Source organism: Phyllostomus hastatus, unplaced genomic scaffold (genome assembly GCF_019186645.2).
Source record: "Phyllostomus hastatus isolate PE091 unplaced genomic scaffold, TTU_PhHast_1.1 phas_contig_312, whole genome shotgun sequence".
NCBI classification, from domain to species: Eukaryota; Metazoa; Chordata; class Mammalia; order Chiroptera; family Phyllostomidae; genus Phyllostomus; species Phyllostomus hastatus.
Genome location: NW_025333849.1, coordinates 2,370,564 through 2,396,208, shown reverse-complemented (window position 1 = coordinate 2,396,208; position 25,645 = coordinate 2,370,564). Strand labels below are relative to the sequence as shown.

The window sequence follows — 25,645 nt, the reverse complement described above, 5'->3', positions numbered from 1 at the left end:
GAATCCTTTTTGCAATCACTGCTGTAATTTAAGTGGCACTCTGGAAAACTGAAGTAAGCTCTACTTTGCAAGCAAGTAGCAATCAAAGGGATAAATTCTTTTCTCTTTGAAAATAGAGTGAAATCACTTCCATTCTGATCTTTGCAACCCAATGCCTGCTGATAATGTGAGCAGAAACACATTAAGCACCAAAGAGGAATGGCATCTGGATGCTAAGATGTGATCATAATAGCCAACATAAACATAGGCAGCCATCAGGGAAGCTGCCCTCCATCCTATCACATCATGTTGAAGCATAATTCAGTGTATGACTATGTGATACTGATGTGTGTAAAATCAGTTTTTGTTTTCAGCTTCCCATTTAGTCCCCGCTTTACCAACCCCCTTGACTGCATAGAATATATAAATCAAGCCACATCTGACAGTGATTTGCTTTCTTTATCCGGGAAAAAGTCTTTGACTCTGATTGTGACTTGGCTTCACTGTGTTGATCTTCATGACAAGCTCTTTTTATAATTCCCACAGCAACATTAACTTCAGTTGTTGAGGGTTTTGGTGGAGAGGGGCATAAAATACATATCACAATTGGGTCTTTCATTACATAATCACAAATTGTATGCCGTCACTCATGTGTGCTTCATGAAAGCAGTAAATTTAAAGAAAAGAGAAACTATTTAAAACTTGAGACCAGAGAGCAGTTTATCTTATTTACAGTTTGGCTTAAACATTGGCACTTAAGTTAATATCATACCATATGTGGTAATCCTGCAAAGTGTTACATATTTTTATTTATAGTTAAGGGAATAAAGCAAAATCCCCTTTTCATTATGTTATCTTGCATTATTTACTCAGTGATGAATGACACTGCCTTGCAGATATGTTTTGCAATGAAAGACCCTATTGTAGCATATACTTATGGGGGGCGTGGCTTGTTAAGAGTTATGGTTTCAGAGGGGTTTTAAAATCTGAATTTCCTGGAACTTGTTCAGTTGAAATATATAGCTAATGTTTTAACACTATTTTTTGCGTGAAGTAAAAGAAAAATAAAAGGGAATGAACAAAGGGGAAAACTTGAAGTTAAAATGTTAGAAACCAAATAAAATAACTAAAGGCATATTGGTATATCCTAAACTCAAAGATTAAAATTGTACCAGGGATCATAGTGATCTTCTGATTGTTTAAAAATGACTTCAACTTTAAAAGTTTATTAACTGTTTAAGGGCACCCGTGAACGAATCCTGTGAAATTGGGGAGTTATGAATATGAGGAGCTGAAAGAAAACTTCTGAGGGGACCCGACAGTTTAATAGCTGCTCAAACTTTTGAGTAGAAAACTAGTTCCATGCTATTTCAGTTTGTTCAATATTCATGAAAATTTCTACTAAAGAAGGAAAGAGGTTGATATTTTGGAGGGAGAGTTAGTCTTTTAGACAGTATTTGTTTTGAAATATAAAGAAAAAATAGATGAACAAATAAATAAGATATACCAATTTTTAATAAAGTAGAAATTGTTCAGCCTCTACTCATTCAGAATTTTGGATAATTTATCCACAAATGGCCTGCCATTTTGTTAAGTAGAAAAATAAGGACTTCCTAGCAAATTAATAAAATAAGTAAGATTTTAGAACTAATATATTTGAGGCAGATGTGTTCCGGTAATTCATTTAGAACTTAAAAGATTTCATTCTGGTATTTTTTGGGCTTCCATTGTTTAGCTGAGTAGCCACGTCATTCTGAGGAGAAGCCTACTGTCATTGTCACTGTTACCCTGCATGTAATGTCATTTTGTTCTGTCTGCTTTCAATATTTTTTCATTATTTTTGTGTTCCAGCAGATTAATTTTTTTAGACTATGCTGTACATAGATGTAGTGTCCTTTGCATTTATCCTGCTTGGGTTTGTTCAGATTCTTGAATATTTTTTGATTTTAGAGAGGAACGGGGAGAGAGAAAGAGAAGGAGAGAGACAGAGAGACAGACATCGATGTGAGAGAGAAACATTGATTGGTTGCCCCTGTACATGCCCCACCTGGGGATCAAACCTGCAACCATTTGGTATACAGGATGATGCTCCAACCAACGGAGCCACCTGGTCAGGGAAGATTCTTTAAAAAGACTTATATCTCACCCTGGCTGGCGTACATAGCTCAGTGGATTGAGCGCGGGCTGCGAACCAAAGTGTCGCAGGTTCGATTCCCAGTCAGGGCACATGCCTGGGTCGCAGGCCATGGACCCAGCAACTGCACATTGATGTTTCTCTTTCTCTCTCTTTTTCCCCCCTTCCCTCTCTAAAAATAAATAAATAAAACCTTAAAAAAAAGACATATCTCTCATCAAATTTGGAAAATTTTAACTATTTGGAAAATAAATAATTTCTTTGGAATACTTTTAGATTTACCAAAACAGTTGCCAATATATTGTAGAGTTCCCATATACTCATCACCCAGATTCCCCTACTCTTGATGTCTTATGTATCATGGTGTATTTAATCTATACATGTTAACCTATAAAGGTAACATTGGTGCAGTGCCATTAACTACAGGTTTTCATTAATGTACGTTTTTTTTCCTGTTTTAGGATCCAGTCTAGGATACCACTTTACATTTTATCCCCATACCCCTGCATCTCCTCCCAATCTGCAACAGTTTTTCAGATTTTACTTCTTTTTTATGGCCATGACACTTTTGAAAGGTACTGGTCAGGTATTTTTAGACTGTCTCTTAATGTGTATTTGTCTGTTTTTTGTTTTTTGTTTTTTATACTTAGACTGAGGTTAAGGATTTTGGGAAGAAGACTGTGGTGGTAAGGTACCCTTCTCATTGAAGCATATCAAGGGATAATGATTTCAATATAACTTACCACTTGTGATATTAACCTAACAATGTGGTTAAGATTGTGTCTGCCAGGCTCTACTGTAAACTTAACATTTTTCCCTTTTTCATTCTCTGTTCTTTGAAAGTAAGTCACTACATACAGGTTATAATTAAGGAAAGGGAAAGTCAGCCCTACCTCTTGGAAGAGGTAGTATCTGTATCTATTATTTGGAATTCTTCTGTAAGAAAAATATACACCCACCCATTTACTTTGCTTATTTATGCAATCATTTGTTTATATTAGAATAGAGTCATGGCATTATTTCATTCTTTGGGCTCTAATCCAATATTATCATTATTTATTCTCTTTCTTAGATAGTTCTGGTCATTGGAAGCTCTTTTAAGTTAATTTATGTGTCCTTTTGAGATGCCCCCTGGTCATATTTTTAATAACTTATTTTATTTTTTTAACTTTTTTACTTTCGAGACCTATCTGATGCTACAGGCTCATCTTATATATTATCTACCTCAGCCCTAGATTCTGCCCTTTCTCCAAAGAGCCTGGGTTCCTTTTACTAGGAAATGGTATTTGGAAACCACAGTCTGAGTGCTGGTTGTTCATACTGCTCATTATTTTTTAAAGTGTGTTTTGCATGGGATTCTCTTTTACCTGTCCTTCCTAGACTGCAATTACATGTGTTAAACCTTTTGATTTTTGACCCCAAAGTACCGTGCTCTATTCATTCTTTTTTTAAGTATATTTTATTGATTGTGTTATTACAGTTGTCCCAGCTTTCCCCCCTTTGCCCTCCTCTGCCTAGTACCCACCTTCCCCCAGCAATCCCCCGTACCCTAAGTTCATGTCCATGGGTCCTGCATGTAAGTTCTTTGGCTTCTCTATTTGCTATATGATTCTTAACATCCCTCTGTCTATTTTGTACCTACAAATTATGCTTCTTAATCCCTGCACCTTTTCCCCCAATCTCCCCCTTCCCCCTCCTAGCTGATAATCCTCCAGATGATCTCCACACCTATGATTTTGTTCCTGTTCTAGTTGTTTGCTTATTTTGTGTTTTTTTCCTTCAACAGTCAGTTTACAGTTGTGAATCCGTTGCCTCGTTAATGTTCATAGCTTTGATCTTCTTTTTCTTAAATAAGTGCCTGTAACATTTCATGTAATAATGGCTTGGTGATGAACTCCTTTAGCTTTACCTTGTCTGGGGAAGTACTTTATCTACCTTCAATTCTAAATGATAGCTTTGCTGGATAGAGTAATCTTGGTTGTAGGTCTTTGCTTTTCATCACTTTGAATACTTCTTACTAGTCCCTTCCTGTCTGCAAAGTTTCTTTTGAGAAATCAGCTAATAGTCTTATGGGAACTCCCCTGTAGGTAACTCACTTGCTGCTTTTAAGACTCTCTCTTTTTCTTAACCTTCAGCATTTTGATTATGATGTGTCTTACTGTGGTCATCTTTGGGTCCAACTTATTTGGGACTCTCTGTGCTTTCTGGATTTGTATGTCTATCTCCTTTGCCAGATTAGGGAAGTTTTCTTTCATTATTTTTTCAAGTAAATTTTAAACATTTTGCTCTTTCTTTTCTCCTTCTGGCAGCCCTATGATTCAGATGTGGGCACATTTGGAGATGTCTCAGAGTCTTCTTATACTATCCTCGTTTTTTTGAACAAAAAAAAATTCTTTTGTTCTGGTTGAATGTTTATTCCTTCCTTAGGTTCCAAATCACTGATTTGAATTCCAGCTTCCTCCTTCACTGTTGATCGACTGTAAATTTTTTAAAAATTTCATTTAATGTAACCTTCATTTCTTCCTTTATGTTATTGCCATACTTAGTGAGTTTTTTTCTTTTTTAAATATATTTTATTGATTATGCTATTACAGTTGTCCCATTCCCCCCCTTTACTCCCCTCCACCCTACACACCTTCTCTCACCCACATTCCTTACCTTTAGTTCATGTCCATGTGTCATACTTGTAAGTTCTTTAGCTTCTACATTTCTCATACTATTCTTGCCCTCCCCATGTCTATTTTCTGCCTACCACTTATGCTACTTATTCTCTGTACCTTTTCCCCCTCTCTCCTACTCCCACTCCCCTGTTGATACCATCTATGTGATCTCTATTTCTGTGGTTCTTTTCCTATTCTAGTTGTTTGCTTAGTTTGTTTTTGTTTTAGGTGTGGTTGTTAATAATTTTGTTTGCTGTCATTTTACTGTACATGTTTTTTATCTTCTTTTTCTTAGATAAGCCCCTTTAACATTTCATGTAAGGGCTTGGTGATGATGTACTCCTTGAACTTGACATCTGAGAAGCACTTTATCTGCCCTTCCATTCTAAATGAAAGCTTTGCTGGATAGAGCAATCTTGGATGGAGGTCCTTGACTTCCATGACTTGGAATACTTCTTTCCAGCCCCTTCTTGCCTGTAAGGTCTCTTTTGAGAAATCAGCTGATAGTCTGATGGGAACTCCTTTGCAGGTGACCATCTCCTTATGTCTTGCTGCTTCTAGGATGCTCTCCTTCATTTTAATCTTGGCTAATGTAATTATGATGTGCCTTGGTGTGTTCCTCCTTGGGTCCAACTTCTTTGGAACTCTCTGAACTTCCTGGACTTCCTGGATGTCCATTTCCTTTGCCAGATTGGGGAAGTTCTCCTTTGTTATTTGTTCAAATAAGTTTTCAATTTCTTGCTCTTCTTCTTCTCCTTCTGGTACCCCTATAATTTGAATGTTGCAATGTTTAAAGATGTCCTAGAGGTTCCTAAGCCTGCCCTCATTTTTTTGAATTCTTATTTCTTCCTTCTTTTCTGTTTGGTTGTTTCTTTCTTCCTTCTAGTTCACACCATTGATTTGAGTCCCAGTTTCTTCCCATCTCTGTTGGTTCCCTGTACATTTTCCTTTATTTCACTTAGCATAGCCTTCATTTGTTCACCTAATTTGCAATGAATTCAACCAATTCTGTGAGCATCCTGATCACCAGTGCTTTGAACTGCGCATCTGATAAGTTGGCTATCTCTTCATTGCTTAGTTGTATTTGTTCTGAAGCTTTGATCTGTTCTTTCGTTTGGGCCATTTCTTTTGTCTTGACGCACCTGTCATGTAGTAAGGGGTGGAGTCTTAGGTGTTCGCCTGGGCGGGGTAACCCACGTTGCAGGGTTGTGATGCTGTTTGTGGGAGTGCGGTCCGAGAGGGAACAATGTCACTTGCTCCACTCTCTGCTGGATTTCAGTCCGTTCCACCACTTCCCCCAAACAAACTGGGTTTTTCAGGTGCTGATTCCTATGTGGGTTGGTTTTAGGAACTTGAAGGTCTCTCCAATGAACTCTTCTGTAAGGCTGGGTGTCTCTCCCGGCACCTCAACCCCCACAGGTGTTTTCAATTGGTGTTTTGAGGCTTTATTTGCCCGGGCTGGGACCCTGGGTTGCACAGTCTGTGTCAGTCCCCAGTTTTGCCTGGTTTATCTGCATGCGAACGTAGGACTGCTTGGTCCACCAGACACATTGCGTGCTGGTGCCCCTCCACAATCTGCTGCCTTGCTGGGTCTGCCTGCTGCTGCCTTGCATGCCCAGTGTCTGACTGCCTCTACTTTTTTTGCTGTGGCCCTCTCCACCTGACCGCCCAACCCCACCCCTCCTACTGGTCTGGATGAATGTGTCTACTTTAACTCCTTGGTTGTCAGGCTTCCATACAGTTCAGTTTTTTTGTCAATACTGGTTGTCATTTTGTTTGTAAATTTTTGTTGTCCTTATTTTGGTTGTACAAGGAGGCACATTGTGTCTACCTACACCTCCATCTTGGCCGGAAGCCCTCAGTGAGTTTTTTGAGCATCCTGATTACCAGTGTTTTGAACTCTGCATCTGATAGGTTGGCGATCTCAATTTCGTTTAATTCTTTTTCTGGGTTTTGTTCTGTTCTTTCATTTGGGCCATATTTCTTCATCTCCTCAATTTGGCAGCCTCCTTGTGTTTGTTTCTGTGTATTAGGTAGAGTTGCTTTGATTCCCTGTAAAAGGCACCTCTAAATTGTGTGGGGCAGAGCCTTAAGTAATCACCAGGGAGGGGCAACTGGCTTTACCACTTTGTGGCTCTGTGAGGGGGGAGGGCTTGGAAAAGGGACTGTGCCACTGCTTGGATTCTGGGGGTTTGCCTAGCACTTGCCCCATTCCAGTCACTTCACCCACTTCTTGTATATGACTAGTGCCCTTCCTGCTGTTGCCCTAGTGTTGAGTCCCAAAGTAGGTGGGTTTGCGTAGGTTTTAAGAGCCTGCAGTCCCTTTAAGTGATGTTTCCTGACAATCTGGCAGTTTCTTCCCCTGCTCGAACTCCCACTGGTTTTTACAGCTATAAGTTATGGGGGTTTATCTTCCCAGTACTGGAATCCTGGGCTGTATGGTCTGGCCTGGGGCTGGGACTGCCAGCTCCCAAAATATCCCTCCTAATTTTTATTCAGCACATGTGAATGTGGAACTGTCCGTGCCTTTTTTGCTCCCACTGCCACCTCTCTGCACGACACCGTGTCTCCATCCCTTCCACTTATTGGATGATTGTGGATTCTTTTAATCCTTGTTTGTCAGACTTCATACAGTTCAATTTTCTGACAGTCTGTATGTTACTTGTTTTGAGATTTAGTTGTAATTCTTTTTGTGGTTGCACAAGGAGGTGAAGTATTACTATCTACACCTTGAAAGGCAGCCCTCTCTCTTCATTCTTTTCTTTTTCTTTTTAAATATATTTTATTGATTATGTAATTATAGTTGTCCCATTTTTTTCTCCCCTTTATTCCCCACTGCCCTGTACCCCTTCCCACCATCATGCCCCTACCTTAGTTCCTCTCCATGGGTCATATATTTAAGGTCTTTGGCTTCTCCATTTCCCATACTATTCTTAAATTCCCCCTGTGTATTTTGTACCTACCATTTATGCTTCTTATCCCTGTACCTTTCCCCCATTCTCTCTGTCCCTACTGATAACCCTCCATGTGATCTCTATTTTTGTGAATCTGTTCCTGTTCTAGTTGTTTCCTTAGTTTTGTTTCTCTTCTCTTCTCCTTCTTTCCTTTCTTTCCTTTCTTTCTTTTCTTTCTTTCTTTCTTTCTTTCTTTCTTTCTTTCTTTCTTTCTTTCTTTTTCTTTCTTTCTTTTTGTTCAGTTGTTGATAGTTATGAGTTTGTTGTCATTTTACTGTTCGTATTTTTTATCATCTTTTTCTTAGAAAGTCTCTTTAATATTTCATGTAATAATGTATTGGTGATGATGGACTCCTTTATATGCCCTCCTATCTAAATAATAGCTTTGCTGGATAGAGTAATTTTGAATGTAGGTCCTTGCCTTTCATGACATTGAATACTTTTTTCAGCCCCTTCTTGCCTGTAAGGTTTCTTTTGAGAAATCAGCTGACAGTCTTGTGGGAACTCTTTTTTTAGGTAACTGTCTCCTTTTCTCTTGCTGCTTTTAAGATTCTGTCTTTATCTTGACTTTCGGGTAATGTAATGATGATGTGCCTTAGTGTGTGCTTCGTTGGGTCCAACTTCCTTAGGACTCTCTGAGCTTCCTGGACTTCCTGGAAGTATATTTCCTTTGCCAGATTGGGAAGGTTCTCCTTCATTATTTTTTCAAATAAGTTTCCATTTCTTGCTCTTCCTTTTCTCATTCTGGAACGCCTTTGATTCGGATGTTGGAATGTTTAAAGTTATCCTGGAGGTTTGTCAGTCTCTCCTTTTTTTTTTTTTTTTAATTCTTGTTTCTTCATTTTGTTTTGGTTCAATGTTTATTTCTTCCTGTGGTCCAAGCCGTTGATTTGAGTCTCTGTTCCCTTCCTGTCACTGTTAGTTGCCTGTACATTTTCTTTTAGTTTACTTTTCATAGCTTTCACTTTTCCCTCTATTTTGTAACTGTACTCAACCAATTTTGTGAGCATCCCAATTACCAGTTTTGAACTGTGCATCTGATAGATTGGCTGTCTCTTCATTGCTTAGTTGTATTATTTCTGGAGCTTTGATAATGTTCTTTTATTTGGGCCATATTTCTTTGTCACAGCATGCCTGCTATGCAGTAAGGAATGAAGCCTTAGGTATTTGCCTGGATGGGGTAACCCACATTCCTGCGTTGTGGTACTCTGTGTAGGCCAGGGGTCTGAGAGGGAACAATGCCACTTGCTCAGCTCTCAGCAGGCTTTCAGTTACTTCTTTTGCTACCCACAAACAAATTGGTCCCTTCTGGTGCTGAATCCCAGGTGGATGGTTTTGTGTACGTTCTAGGACCCTGTGGGTATCTCCAATGAACTCTCTTGTGGGTCTAGGAGTTTCTCTCACTGCTGCAACCCCCACAGGTGATTTAAGTCAGAGGTCTTGAGGCCTTATTTCCCCTCGCTGGAACCCTGGGTTGCAGGGTCTGTCTGGATTCCCAGTTGTTCCTCCTGGTTTATCCGCATGCAAATGTGGGACTGCCCACTCCTCCAGCTGCTTCTTCATTTCATCTGCCAGCCACCACCTCACCTGCCCCAGTCCACCAGCCCCCTCCTTGCTGTGAGTCCTCTCCATCCTGGCTGCCCATCTCTGCCCCTCCTACTAGTCTGGATGAATGTTTCTTCTTTAACTCCTCAGTTGTCGGACTTCTATACAGTCCATATAGTTTGATTTTCTGGTAGTTCTAGTTACTTTCTGTTTTTAAATTTGTTGTTGTCAGCCCTGGCTAGCGTAGCTCAGTGGATTGAGCATGGGCTGCGAACCAAGGTGTCACACGTTTGATTCCCAGTCAGGCCACATACCTGGGTTGCAGGCCACAGCCCCCAGCAACTGCACATTGATGTTTCTCTCTCTCTCTCTTTCTCCCTCCCTTCCCTCTCTAAAAATAAATAAATAAAATCTTTAAAAAAATTTGTTGTCCTTCTTTTGGTTGTGCAAGGAGGCAAAGTGTATCTATGTATGCCTCCATCTTGGCCAGAAGTCCTGTTAATTCTTTTCAACATTTTTTCCTCTCTAGTCTTTGGATTGTATAATTTCTCTATAAATATTTTCAAGTTCACTTACTCTTTCTTCTGTAATCTCTAATCTCCTATTAAACCCCATTCAGTGAATCTTAAATTTTAGATATTATACTGTTAAGTTCTAGACTTCACTTTTTAAAACAGTGATTTCTACTTTTTTACTGAGTTTTCTTTTCATTTATATTAGAGTATTTATGTCCTTAACTATATTACTAATAACTGCCTTAAGTCATATCTGCTAATTCAAATATTTGGATCCACTCAACTCAGTTTCCATTTATTGCTTTTTCTTTCGGTATAGGTCACATTTTATTGTTTTTTAATGTCTAGTAATTTTGGATTTTATCTTGGACATTGTGGTTGATACTTTATAGAAAGTCTGGATTCCTTATGTTCCTCTGAAGAGCATTAATGTTTTGTATTAGCAGGCAGGTTAACTTGGCTGAACTCAAACTTCCAACTTCACCTTCCCTGCAGTGAGCAACAGCAGATATCCTGGTTTAGTTTGTTCATTTAGCCATGAATGGACCATTTGGTCTGTCCCATAGCTAGAAAATTGGGCAGTTTATATGTAGAATATGGAGTTTTTCTGACTTCTCTGGAGTTTTTCTTCTTTACTTTCCAACCAAGTCAGTCCTGAACTCTGTTTCCTGATTGTTTAGCTAGTAAGACCACAAGTGTCACTCTTAATTTTAGCTGGTTGGCATACCATCAGGTGGGGCTACCCTCAGATGAGCAATAATAAAACATGAAGTTCAGTTCCATCCCTTTTCCCAACTATCAACTCCCTATAGTTTCTACAGCTTCTTGCCCACTCTCTTGTGCCTTCAGGTTTTTTTATTGTTGTCTAGAGTTTATAAGTGCTGTCAGTGGGAGGGTTGGTCTGTTAATAAGCTATTACATGATTACTAGAAGTGGTAATTCCCTTCATTTAAGACAAAGGATGATATTAATTTAAAAACTATATTATACATGCTCTTCTCCAGTGTGACCTAGCTACTCCTTCATCAAGAGATGGAGTCGAATACCTCTCCTTTCATCTGGCTTGCCATATGGCTCTTTTGAAATCAATAGAATGTGGTGAAAGTGGTACCACACTTACTTTTGAGGCTAGATTGGAAAGGTCTCTGTTCAGCTTTCAAATGGTTCTTTGGGACACTTGCTCTGGTAGCTGCCAGCTGCCATATAAGGTGTTCATCTTTTCTGAGACTTCCATGTTGAAGAGGCTTTGTGTAGTTACTCTGGTCATCAGAATAGTCCATCCTCTAGTTGAGTGCCACTGAATGTCATGGTCACATTCATAAGAGGAAGAAGAGTGGCCTAGCTGAGTGATACCCAAGAATACAATAAAATAGTTGCTGTTTGAAGCCACAAAGGTTTGGGTTAATTTGTCATGTGGCAATAGTAAATAGAACAAAACTGAACCCTGAAAGAAGGAGTAGAATGTCTAAGCTAGTCATGAGTAAAGATGCTGGTGAACAAATAAAAGTTAAGTGTTGACTTTTTTTTTTAAGTTGGATGAAGGTTGTTAAAAATGATATTAACAACAATAATATGGAAGCTGGTATAGAGTAGGGAAAAGGAAAGACTGATGATAAAATTTTCTAGGATCTTTGTATTATATTGTTTAGAAGGCTACTTGAGATTTATTTTAAGTAGGTATGTTGAATAAATAAATTGATTGCATGTTTTATGAAACAGTAGAGGGAAAAAGGGAATTCAGGAAAAAAAAAATTAACCCAAAGCAGAAAAGTAAAAGCTGAGAAACAAAATCACGTTAGATAGAAAAAACAAAATAAGTTGCCTGAGATCAGAGCTGTTACAGCAAGAATCATGATCAATGTAAGTAAATGAATTTCAATTACTAAAAATAATAATTATATTTTTAAAAATGCAGCCAAATGTTTCAAAAGACACCCAAGGCAAAACAACTCAGAGCAGTTAAAAATAAAAATAAAGGGAAAGATATATCAGGAAAAAGCAAACCAAAAGAAAGCAGGTCTATCAATGTTAATATCAGGGAAAATGGAATTTTTGGGTGTTTTACCTAGGAAACGCACATGTGCACAAGGAGACGTGCACAAGGAGACATGTACAAGGATGTTCATTGCTGCATTGTTTGTAATAATGAATAATTTAAAAGAACTTATATATCAGTAGGGAAATTTAGTTAAAGATTTTGCTTACCTTGTCTTAGTCTTCAAATGGAGACTGCAACCTAGAAATGAAAAGAACACTGAGACTCAGAAGGGAAGCAATAGAAGAATTAGGAAAGATCATTAAGAGGAAAGATGTATCTTTAGAGACTCTTATATTCCCAATTATTATATGTAAATGCATAAGTTGGACAGTGAAGAAGGCTAATAGGAAAAAATAGATTATTTTGAAATATGGTATTGGAGGAGAGCTCTATGGATACCCTGGACTGCGAGAAAGATGAACCAGTAAGCCCCAGAACAAATTAAGCCTCAAACATTGCTGGAGGTAAAAGTGACAACACTGCAGTTGTTCTACTTCAGGCACATCATGAGAAGGTAGTGTTCTTTGTTTTGCTTTGTTTTGTTTTTGTATTTTATTTAATCTTTATTGTATTTTTTCCATTACCTGTTGGTCCCCTTCTATACCCCTCTGCCCAGCAATCACCACACTGTTGTCCATGTCCATGAGTCCTTTTTCCTTTTTGCTCAATTTCTTCACTACCTACCCTCTCCCTGCCCCACCCCCCACCACCAGTAGCTGTCATCCTGCTCTCCATCTGTGAGAAGATAATGTTCTGTGGAAAAGATAATAATGCTGGGAAAAATAGAAGGCAGCCAGAAAAGAAGAAGACCAATGAACTAGATTGATTCCATAAAAGAAGCTATAGTGGGTCTGCAGGAGCTGAGCAGGGCTATTGAGGACAGGATACCGTGTACCTCACTCATTAAGAGGGTCACCTGGAGTTGGAGCCCACTCAGTGGCATATAATGGAAATATATAAACTGTGAAATATTCATATAGGGACACTACATGGCATTTAAAAAATGCTAAATCTATGTGTATCTACATGGCTGTGTTTCAGAACCATTGAGTGAAAGAAATGTTACATAATGTCAGTGTGACATTTCTAAACACAAAATAATACATTTGAATTTCTAAGATTCCTTTTATCTCTGAAATTATTTTCTCAAATTTCACAGCAATTAGCTATGCTCCTGTGGCTATCCAGGGTTGGAAAAAAGTAGGTTTACAGTTGCTCTTATGGAAGATAATATATAATAATTAAAAATAATAACACAAGAATAACTGTGTTTCATATATTCACAACTGTAAACCTATTTTTGCTCTACCCTGGTTGTATTTGAATGTGAGGAACTGTGCCCAGAAACAGTCCACTTCAGCACCAGCCTAGCTGTCGTTAAGAACAATCACTGTATACTAAAGAATGAATGCTCGCTCTGGCTGGTGTAGCTCAGTGGATTGAGCGCGGGCTGCAAACCAAAGTGTTGCAGGTTCGATTCCCAGTCAGGGCACATGCGTGGGTTGCAGGCCATGGCCCCCAGCAACCGCACATTGATGCTTCTCTCTCTCTTTTTCCCCCCTTCCCTCTTTAAAAATAAATAAATAAAATCTTTAAAAAAAAAAGAATGAACACTCTTGGAAGAGCAGAGAGCTGTCTTCATCTGAACAAGTAATCTATAGAATTAAATATTTTGTAACAACTCACAGTGTGCTCAATAATGTATAATAAGCATATATGCAAAAATATCTCCTTGTCTCCTGAGTTGCTTGAAATAAAACATGTGGGATAAAGAGGTACCAAGTATGTTCTGTGAAGAAAAAAATTAGAGCTGTCTGGAGGCAGATGTTTGTTAAGTAATAAATTTCTACTGGAACCTATGCAAGCTAGAGTCTCTGTTCTGTAAATAACTAGATGTTGAAATCACAAATGCCTTAAGATGTAAATTCTGCATATATTTATTGGAAACTTACTATGTACTGTGTACTTTACTTAACATGATCATGAATATAACGATGAACCAGCAGTCCCAAGTTGTTTCTAGACCAGTGGAAGATAGAGGTAACTATAAAATGAGGCAGGATACGTTAAAGGGCCTTGTGAGTGATTCACATAGCTTTATAGCTTGAAAGGAGAATAAGATTATTTTCTTTGGAAAGATCCAGAATGGCTCTGCAAAGGCTATTTCACACATTTGTGAATGTGTGCATTTCTGTTTGGGTGATTAAAAGTGGCAGGGAAGTTGTTTTGCTACACCATGGCTCTGTTTAATATTTAATACTCTTCCCCCTCACCTTCTTTCTTAAGAAAAATACTACTGTGCGTTAAACCTTTCGAAGCCTTTAATGGTGTTGCTGAGACAATCATTTAAGCATTTAAGATACCATATTTTATTTTATTATTATTATTTTAAATTATTTTATTGTTGTTCAAGTACAGTTATCTGCATTTACACCCTCCTCACCCCCCCAACTTCAGCCATCCCCACTTCCCACCCCTGCTTCCAACCCCCCCTTGGTTTTGTCCATGTGTCCTTTATAATTGTTCCTGAAAATCCTTCCCCTCTCCCTCCCCCATTATCTCCTCCTACCTCCCCTCTGGTTACTGTCAGATTGTTCTTAATTTCAATGTCTCTGGTTATATTTTGCTTGCTTTTTTCTTTTGTTGATTAGGTTCCAGTTAAAGGTGAGATCACATGGTATTTGTCCCTTACCACCTGGATTATTTCACTTAACATAATGTTCTCCAGTTCCATCCATGCTGTTGCAAAGGGTAGGAGCTTTTTCTTTCTTTCTGCTGCATAGTATTCTATTGTGTAAATGTACCATAGTTTTTTGTTCCATTCATTTACTGATGAGCACTTAGGTTGCTTCCAGCAGTTGGCTATTGTAAATTGTGCTGCTCTGAACATTGGAGTGCATAGGTTTGTTTGAATTGGTGTTTCACGGTTCTTAGGATATAATCCCAGCAGTGGTATTGCTGGGTCAAAAGGCAGATCCATTTTTAGTTTTCTGAGGAAATTCCATACTGTTTTCCACAGTAGCTGCACCAGTCTGCATTCCTGCCAGCAGTGTACTAGGGTTCACTTTTCTCCACATCCTTCCCAACACTTGTTGTTTGTTGCTTTGTTTATTTTATGATGGCCATTCTGACTGGTGTGAGGTGGTATCTCATTGTGGTTTTAATTTGCATTTCTATGATGGCTAGTGATGCTGAGCATCTTTTCATATGCCTCTAGGACCTCTGTATGTACTATTTGGAGAAGTGTCTGTTCAGGTCCTTTGCCCATTTTTTAATTGGGGTTTTTTTTTTTTTTTTGTCTTCCTGGAGTGGAGTCGTATGAGTCCTTTATATATTTTGGAGATTAAACCCTTGCCCAAGGTGTCATTGGCAAATAAATTTTCCATATAGTTGGTTCTCCTTTCATTTTAATGCTGTTTTCTTTAGCCATGCAGAAGCTTTTTAATTTGATGTATTCCCATTTGTTTATTCTTTCCTTTATGTCCCTTGCTTTACGGGACATACCATTGAAGATATTGCTATGTGAAATGTCTGAGATCTTCCTGGCTGTTTTCCTCTAGGGCTTTTATGGTGTTACAACTTATATTTAATTCTTTTATCCACCTTGAATTTATTTTTGTGTATGGTGTAAGTTGGTGATAGAGTTTCATTTTTTTGCATGTAGCTGTCCAGATCTCTCAACACCATTTATTGAAAAGGCTATTTTTATTCCACTTTATGCTTCTGCCCCCTTTGTCAAATATTAACTGACCATAGAGACTTGGGTTTATTTCTAGGCTCTCTGTTTTGTTCCATTGTGGACACCACATTTTAAAGGCAACCATGGTTAGCCACTGGGAACTAACCATTGGGTTTGATAAAGGGGGAATTTTATGTTATGGTTTATGACAGAGAATGGAAAAATGCTTTAGTAAGATGGGCTGGTGTTTTAAATTGGAGCACAATAATAGCAAAAAGTGCTGAAGTCAACGGACTGCTTAGAAATACGGTTACTATTTGATGAGAGAGGCCTTTCAATGCGGCCACATATACATGCTTGCAACCACAGTTCAACTCTTCCTTGAACTTGGGACTGTGCCCCTGATTGATTTCAGTGAGAGTTACGGCAGAAAAAAAGTTTAAGTCATCCATGAATTCAAGGCAAGTACAAAATAAGTGTAATAAGCAATAAGTTATAACAGACTTACACATACATAACTTAGGTTGAAAAGCATGTAAAGATGCCGGTGCTCTTCTAAACCTTCTGGAGCTTGCTTAAAAATTCTCCTGTTTTCCCCAAAGCCATTTCAATACAAACTGATTCTAGTCCATACAACTTAAATACGATTTTAAAAAAGGTAGAATGGGATATGGAAGAAAATTAGGAGGTGACATTTGATTTATGACTTGGGCAATATGAAGGAAATGGCTGTGAGAGCTGGAGGTGAGAATTCTAAGGAGAAGCATCAGCAAGTGGAAAAGCATCAGAAATTGGGTGACCTTGTGCAAATTGCTTTACCTCTTTGGGTCTCATTGTCTTCATTTGTAAAACTAGAGAGAATTGGACTAAGTAGGCCTTAAGGAATTTTTCTGCTCTAAAATTTAGTGAAATAAACACTAGTTAAAATGGGCAACAGGGCTAAATACAGGTTTTAAAATTTTTTCCAGTTTTATTGAAATATAATTGACATATAACATTGTATTAGTGTAAGGTATACAACATAATGCTTTTATATATAGATATTGCAATGTTTGTTTTAAAGACAGCATCCCTGCAGTAGTTGAAAGGAATAGGATGGAGACATGGAAAGGGATAAAATGTTAAATGAAAAAAGATTCCAAATTAGTGGCAGCAGGTATTCTTGGGGGGAATGCTTCTTTCCCATTTCTGATGTTTCTTTTCTTGTTTTCTTAATTACTGTAACATTCCTGGTCACTTCTAACCCTCAGGGAGATGAAGTGATTTATTCTGGTGAATTTGGGAAGAAGAAACTGGGTGTGCTCTGCTCAGCTCATCTCCTCCATTTTACTTTTGGACATCAATCCTGACCACAGAGAGCTGTTTTCTTTACTTCTCTAGACCCTGTCTTACAAAACTGCCTTTCCAGGAGCTTTGACCTGAGCCAGCATTGCCCATGACCATATGGGTAAATCTGTCAAATTTGTAGATTTGGTTTTTAGGCAACTTTGGCCCCCATGCTAAACCATATTCTTCAGTTTAGCCTTTATCAGTAAAAATGGTGATATTTTGGCCTCTCTTTGCCATATCCTCTTCTCATTTCTCAGTATGTTTAGAATTTGGATGGACAAGAGGAGTGCTATTTATTTGGCCCTTTCATACCCCAAAAGCTAGGATTCAAGGGGAAGAGGACTAACTTTGCTGAAAAGGGTTATTGTTTGCTTGAATTAAAAGAAGGCAGTAGTTGTGAAGAGCTAGTGATCTTTGAGGTATGGTGGAGCTTCAGAGATTCAAAATCACCTAAGTAAAGGAGGAGATAAAATAATTATCTGCAAATGATCCAGGAGAGATGGAATTGGAAACTTAAAAGAAGAAAAGATTTAGAATTGGAACTATGGGGAGTGTACTCAAGAACCATCTGAAGAGGACCAAAGGATTGCCAGTTAGGATGACAGACAAGATGATGTTAACAGGCTTGGATGGATAGAGCTCAAAGATAGTCTTACTCTTTGCCACCAGGGACAGAGTGGTGAAAACTGCTGTAGAGAATATATTTTGTCCTTGTTCTATTAATTTTCAGAAGTAAATGAAGGAATCTGTTAGGGTTGGAATAGTTACATCAATACTATTAAAATGATAAACTATACTTCCTTGAATATGGTAATTTAGACAGCCACTAAGTTAACCCTTATTTAAGTTGATTCAGATTTTTCTTTTTTGTGTGTGTATGTGTTTGGGATTTTTTTTTTATTAACCATTTTTTTAAAGAGCCTAATCAATGAAATACTACATGGTAGCAACCTCAAATACCAGCAGGATAAATTTTTAACATCTGTTGTTTTTCATTACACAGAGAGAGTCAATGGCTTTATTGAAGGGTATTATTATTTATATAACAAGTTTAGTCACTTTCATGAAGAAAAGAAAATACCCTGGCTTATTTCTTTTGTCTATTGACTTTTCTAGGACCAAGGGAAGTACCAGCCTCTCCATGAAGTAATCTCAAACTATTCTTTGGATGCCTGATTTCTCTCAATTTCTACTACCCTTAAAAGTCAAAATGTGAGTGGCTCAGGTGGTCTGGTGTGGAGGCACGTTTTCTGCAGGGGCAGTACACCAACCATAGGAAACGAGTTTTCATGGACAAGCTAAATTGACATTTAAGAGCAAGACCCCTGGCTTCAAGTTCAAGATGGCAGAATAGGAAGATCCTCAGCTTACCTTCTCTCATTGACACCAAAACTGCAACTACATATAGAACAACTATCTCTGACACCACCTGAAGACTAGCAGAAAGATTTCCTACAACTACAGATATAAAGTAAAAACCACATTGAAAAGGGTAGGAGGAGTAGAGACTAAGCCTAGTCAGCACCTACCCTACTCCCTACTCCTCATGCAGTGACTCACAAGTGGGAAGGTTATAACAGCCTTGGAGGTCATCCCTGGAGAGTGAAGTGTCTGAACCCTAAACTGGTTGACGTGAACCAGGAAGTGGAGCCCTCATAACATCTGTCTTTGAAAACCAGCAAGGCTTATATCTGGCAGAGCCAAAGAGCTGTAGGAAACCCAGGTTGCCGTCTTTCCAAGTTCTCATACAGAGGGAGCAGTTTGAAGAGCAGCTAGGTCATACGTGAAGGTGATACATTGACTAATTTTAGGGTGTGCGCTGCAGGGACAGGGATCTGTTGGAACTTGCTTGTGCCACAGGTGCAGATGGGTACCATTTTTCCCCTTCCTTTAACCTGGGTAGTCTGACACTATCTATTAACCTTGCTAACACGGTTTGCCCCACCCTGGCATTTCCCTGAGGGCCTACCCAGGGTAGCACCCCTCCAAAGCACTTCCTTCCCTGCCACACACAGTGGACAGCATCACTCAGCACCAGCACACAGCAGTGTGTCTGCAACAGTGGGGGTGGGCTTCACAGCCAGCCACATCAAAGCCTTATCCTGCATTCCAGTGAGTCTGCAACAATTGTGGCCAGGCCTCACAGCCAGCAGGCCAGATAGCAACCTTGCCTGCTAGTGTGTCCAAAGAAGTTGTGGCCCAGCCACAACAGGAGACTATATTATTCCCCCCTCTAGACCACCTGGCTCTGGTAACTAGGGGGACATTGAAATTAGGGCCCCATGGGAAAATAAGGCCACTTTTTCAAGACCAAGAGATTTAGCTTAACTACCTGATACAGTACATAAAAACAAACAGGTAAAATGAAGATAGGAAAGAATATGTTCCAAATAGAAAAACAGGATAAACCCCCAGAAAAAGAACTAAGATCAGTTGTCTACTAGATGAAGAGTTCAAAGTAACAGTCATGAAGATGCTCTTTCAACTGTGTAGACAAAAGAAGAAGCTCAGTCAGAACTTCAGCAACTTGAACAAAGACCTAAAAATTCTAAGAAAGGACATAGCAGAACTGTAGAACGTAACAATTGAAATGAAAAAATTGCTTCAGGGGATCAACAGCAAATCTGATGACACAGAAGAACGGATCAGCAATCAGGAAAACAGGATAGTGGAAGTCACCCAACTGGAAGATCAAAAAGAAAAAAAGAACTAAAAAGAATAAAGATAGCATAAGAGACCTATGGGACAACATCAAGCGTACTAACATTTGAATCATAGGGGTCCCAGAAGGAGAAGAGAGAGAGAGAGGGACAGAAAACCTATTTGAGGAAATAATGGCTGGAAACTTTCCTAACTTGGCAAAGGAAACAGGCATCCAAGTCCAGGAAGCACAGAGAATCCCAAACAAGATGAACCCAAAGAGACCCACACAAAGACACATTATAATTAAGTTGTTGAAAGTTAAAGATAAAGAGAGAATCTTAAAAGCAGCAAGAGAAAAACAACTAGTTACACACAAGGGTATTCCCATAAGACTGTCAGCTGACTTTTCAACAGAAACTTTGCAGGTTGTAAGAGAGTGGCATGATATATTCAACATGATGAAAGAGAAAAACCTACAACCACACATACTCTACCCAGCAAGGTTATCATTAAGAATAGAAGAAAAGATCAAGATTTTCTCAGACAAGCAACAATTAAAGGAGTTCATCACCACTAAACTAGCATTACAAGAAATGTTCAAGGGAATTTTTTTAAGTGGAAAAGGCCAAAACTAGAAATAAAATGAAAAAATATGTACTGGTAAAGGCAAACATACAGTAAAGATGATAGACTGACCACTTAAAATGTGGTATGAAAACAATTAAAATGACAATAAGCACATACCTATCAATAATTACTTCAGTTGAAGTTGACTAAGTGCTCCATTGCAAAAACAGGGTGACTAAATGATTTTTTTAAAAAAGGTCCCTATATATACTGCCTACATGAGACTCCAGATTGAAAGTCACACAGAGACTGGAAATAAATAAATGGAAAAGATATTTCAAGTAAATGGAAATAAAAAAAAACAGAGAAGCTGGGATAGCAATACTTATATAAGACAAAAAGACTTTAAAACGAAGGCTATATAATAAGAGACAAAGAAGGACTCAGCAATTTTCTTCAGATAAGCCCCCAAGTGGAACAATTCAAAAAGCTATATGCACCTCTGTTTACTGCAGCATTATTTACACTAGCCAGGTTGTTGAAGCAATCCAGGCATTCATCACTAGATGAATGGATAAAGAAATGGATTTGTGTGTGTACATGCACACAATGCACCAGGATGTTACACAGCCAGAAAAGAAATGGATCTTGCTATATGCCGCAGCATGTATTGACCTAGAGAGTATTATGCTAAGTGAAATTAAGTCAGAGAAAGACAAACACTATATCATTTCACTTAGGGGTGGAGTCTAAAAAACTAAAATGAGTAAACAGGACAAACTAACCCATAGATACAGAAAAACTGATAATTGCCAGAGGGTTGGGTGGTGGGGGTATGGGCAAAAAGGCTAAGGGGATTAAGAGGTACAGACCTGTAAATAAGTCATGGGAGTGTAAAGTACAATATAAAGAATAGTAATATCAATATCACAGTAACTTCATATGGTGACAAATGGATACTGGACTTTTTGTGGTGATCACTTTGTAAGGTATATATAAATGTTAAATCTTACTATTTCTACACCTGAAACTAATACAATATCATATGTCAACTGTACTTTAATTCAGAAGAGGTTTATGTTTCAGAATAAAAATTAGACATGAAAAAAAGTCAAAATGTATGTTAACATGCACAGTTTCTTGAGGAAAGGGATGGTAGGTAGGAGTGTAGGATTTGGGGAGGTGATTGTACTTCAACAGGGTGGGGAGGGAGAACAAAATTTGGTAGGGGAATATGAGAGGTGGAAGCCAAGAACACTCTAGGTATGGCAATTGCTTACTCCAGAAAGCAAAGAGGAGTGGTGTCTGGTCATCTTCAGGGAATACTTTGTTGAGCAGGGGCTTGCTATATAGGACAAGGATGCAAAGGGAGTGTGGCCTCCATGACTGGGAAGGTAGCATCAAAACAGATTGCGCAAAGCTGCAAGAAGGCAGATTTTTTTTTAGGCTGGGTGAGATTCTGATGAGGGAATAGCCTATGGAGAGGTAGAAAATGAAAATTCAGTGGAGTTGATTGCTGGAATGAGATTCTAGAAGAAAGGGAAATAAGAGTCTAGTAGACATGCAGGTAAAGTCAGGAGGGAAGTGAGGAGGAGCTAAACGGAATGATAAAGCAAGGCTCAATTTTACTTGAAAGGTCAAGCAAGTAATTTTTGTACTTATGGAAAAATATCTCCTGATACTTTTAAATGCAAAAATTATTTCAAATATACCTACTCTGCGAGAGTTTTTATTTCTTTTCCACTTTTGGTAAAAGAATAATAAAGAAACAACATGTGTTGAAAATATTAGGTATATAACAGGGACTGAAATAATTTCAAATAATTTTTTAGCTGGATTGCTATTGTAAAATAAGAATATATTTTGATTCAGAACTTTTATGAAGAACTTGGGCATTTTATTACAACATCTGTTTCTACATTTTAATTTCCCTCCTCCTTTTTTATAGGTATTTGCGTACTCTTTTTTTCAAATGAGAAGAACTTTTTGTTTGCCACAAGAAGGCTATTATCCCAGAATGTTAATGGGTTTTCAGCTATTAAGATGTAATGATATACCTTGAGTATTTAACTATAAATTTGAAAAATCTCCATGAACAATCTCAAAGGAATACTTAGAATGCACTCCTGGTAGATTGGCTCATTTTCCTGTAATTTACTGGAAGTGCTGATATGAGAGCAGTCCTAATGTGAAAAGTACATTAATCCCTGGAGTTACATTGTATGTATTAAATTATTACTCTCAAAGAATAAAATGTATGAGGCCATTTAGCCTTCATTCACATTTGTTACTTAGAATCACACTAGAGAAATAATTACTTATCTTTTGAGGCACAAAATTAGCAATGATACATTTAATATAGTTTAAAAACAAGAGGTACAGTGATGCTGTTATGCTTTTGCATAACAATTGCTCTTTTCCAAAACAAGAACTGTTCTAGTTAGAAGCAGGTTTCTTCTGGCTTTGTGGAGGCCTCTTTCATTTCGTTGGTAATTGAAATATTTTTAGAAACCCATAATGCTGCTTTCTTTGATGTCAGTTACAAAGATTAGTCTGCCTTCTAGTCATGAGCTTCTACCACATTTAAGAAGGTAGTCAACTTGCAGGAGCAGTGGCTGCAGGAGCATTTAGGGTCTTAGAATTTTGTCTAATTGTGTTTCTTTTTTTCTTCTTTGCCAGGGGACTGAAAGTTGTGGAACCATGATTCTTGACATCAAAGTTGGGTGTTTTTTGTAGGCAGTCATTATGATTCCAGATGATTAAGGTAGATAGGAAGGCCCTTCTGAGAGTTTAACAAAGCTCTCAACAACCTATACCATGGACATAAAACTGGAGCTGCCTCAGGATGACCTGCCTCTCATGGCCAACACCAGCCACATACTTGTGAAGCACTATGTACTGGACTTAGATGTGGATTTCAAAAGTCAAATCATTGAGGGTACCTTAGTGCTTTTCTTTCAGCCTGGAAACAGATACAGGAAAAAGAGTAGTTCCACTGAGGAAACCTGCCGATCAGAGTCAAATGAAGCCTGCAAATTTAGGATGCCAGAACCTTGCCATGTACCTGTGACAAATACAAGGACCTTCTCATCTAAAATGAGATACAATGATTTTGCAATCTGTGGTAAAGGTGAAAAAAAGACTCCTGGTAAAGATGGTAACCATGACAACGGGGGACAGGCTTCTGGGATTTCTAGCTCAAAGTACTGCTGTGACACAGGGATTCATGGGAGTGAGGATTTTTTGCTAGTGTTGGACTGCTGTGATTTATCTGTGTTAAAGGTTGAGGAGGTGGATGTTGCTGCTGTGCCAGGTATTGAAAAATTTACAAGGTCTCCCAAGCTCAGTGTTGTTTCTGAGCTCAGGAATCAGATTGTACATGAACTTGTGACTCTGCCTGCAGATCGTTGGAGGGAGCAGTTAGACTATTATGCTTGCTGCAGCCAGGCTCCTGGCTGTGGGGAACTCCTGTTTGACACTGACAGTTGGAGCTTACAGATCAGGAAGACAGGGGCTCAAACAGCTACTGACTTTCCTCACGCCATAAGGATATGGTACAGAACCAAACCCCAGGGGAGATCAGTTACATGGACCTCAGACCAGAGTGGCAGGTAGGTATTGCAGCCCTTTCTGTTGATTTAATTAATACACTGGGAGATGAGCCTTTGCAGGAATGTTCTCAGACAGGGGACCAACCCTGCAAAGAAACTCCTCTACATTCTGTGGATACCCATCCAACCTCAACTCTTTAGACTCATAGTGAAGCAGGTAAATTCCCAAGCATGCTCAACTCTTAATAGAATTACTTCCCTTAAGTCAGAATGAAAAGATTACTTTATTAAGCTCCTGTATTTCTGAGTTTGGAGATTGAAAAGCAAGCCTAATGATTAAATCCTGAGCCTAGCTCTCTGTTAAGATCTCTGCTGGTGACTTCCAGCAGAGATGGCAACGACATGTGTCTCTGAGTAAATACTTTCTCAAAGTTCCTTTGCATTCCCTCTGAGGGAGTAGACTGCTGCCAAGTTGGATTGGTGTGAAGCTTGGCAGAGTGCTTCCAGATAAAGCCATCTCTACTTTGTGATTTTCTTACTGTCCTATCTCTTGGCAACTATGTTTCCCTGGACTTTGTCTATTGTTATATAATGTGAACCTCCAAAGCCTTTGAAATGTCTGAGTGTGAGGAGTGTGACAGCCCTGTTGATACTATACCAGGGGGATTCCTGGTTTTTAGTGTGAGGAGAAGGAACTGATGAGGCATTGATTTCCAGGGTGATACACTTAGGGAGCAATTTGTTCTTTTCTTCTTGCCTTTCCTCCAATAATTGTTCAGGATTTTTAGAATTTGACAATTTTTAAATCAAACTTTATTGATCCCTCATTATTGTACCAGTTTCTTTGTGCTATTGTACTATAAATCAGTATGGTAAATATTGCAGAGGCCAGAGGAACATCAATCTCTGTGAGCTTGTTTTGAGCATCTTCTTATGTAGCATTGGACTCCCTTAATGGAGACAGTGGTCTTGGTAAACTGCTTATACCTTTCCCCAACCCACCTCCCCAAAACCTTTTAGATTTTCTTAAAATGTCACTTTGACTTTGAGCTCTAATTATCCTGTTTCTTGCCTCTAATCTTACCTCCTACTCTGGTCTCTGGCCCCACTTGGAATGAGTTCACTTCCTGTCTTATTTCTGCTAGAGCCTGAGTTTGGGAAATTGCAAGGTTGATACAAACTTACGTCAGTACAAAAGCATAGTGGTTTATTTATAGAATAACTCATTGGATATTTTTGGGAGACCAGGAAGGGAAAGAAACAGGTGTTCTTATTGTAACCTCAAAGTTCTGTTTTGAGATTATTAAAGATGGAATTTTTGATAAGATTTAACTATACTGTCTCTGAATACTTAACTAGGAAATTATAGTTTTTATATTCACAGACATTTAACTTTTGAATTGAATAATGAGGAAGAAGAAACTATTCACAATATTTGGAAGAAATACTCATTAATAGCCTCAGACATGTCTTTCTTCTCAGTGCTTACTACAAAGAAAGAGAGTAGACTTGTGAATTGCATTACATGTAAAGCATTGAGCAGGAATGGATTAATGATGATTTCCATAAAGAAACCAAAGAGGTTCTTGGGCACAGTTTGCTCCAGCAAAGGCTGACTTGGTGAATTTATTCTTGATGTCTCCTTTTCTAATAATTCAGTAAAACACATAATCATAAGAGTTTAAACTATCCTTAGAAATTTGTGGTTATATGTTAGTAAAGAAATGTCATTTATGCAGTCATACAAGGGTAATAAATGGTTTTTTAATCATCAAGAGATGGTTTTTTCTCCCCCTTTGGAAGGAGATTTTATTTAAGATTATCTTCTGTGAATCGCCACCAATCTTTGTAAACTCTCTCACATGCTTAAGAATGAACCTAGATATATATTGGTAACTGTCTGAGTACTTTTAAGGATTTTAAAATGACCAAGGATCCCAAATTGCTAGACAGGAATAATTCCTTAGTGATATGAGTGAATAGTAATTATCAGGGTTACAATGCTTTATGAATATAGTTGTGTGAAAATATAAAATTTTACAATCATGTGA

General features: G+C 38.4%; 1 protein-coding gene across 13 annotated transcripts in view; it reads left to right on the top strand.

The window, feature by feature from the left end:
* The window catches only part of LOC123819436 (aminopeptidase O (putative)), a 448,779-nt gene that overhangs the window by 39,810 nt on the left and 383,324 nt on the right, over positions 1-25,645 (top strand). For all 13 annotated transcript variants that reach the window (XR_006785810.1, XR_006785808.1, XR_006785809.1 and 10 more), the window contains exons 2-3: positions 17,950-18,045; positions 22,723-23,654. Coding sequence is in view for 9 of the 13 variants with exons in the window: in XM_045839793.1 (XP_045695749.1) it covers positions 22,861-23,654 (794 nt within the window). In the remaining 4 variants the exon portion in view is untranslated. The remainder of the gene's footprint in view (positions 1-17,949; positions 18,046-22,722; positions 23,655-25,645) is intronic.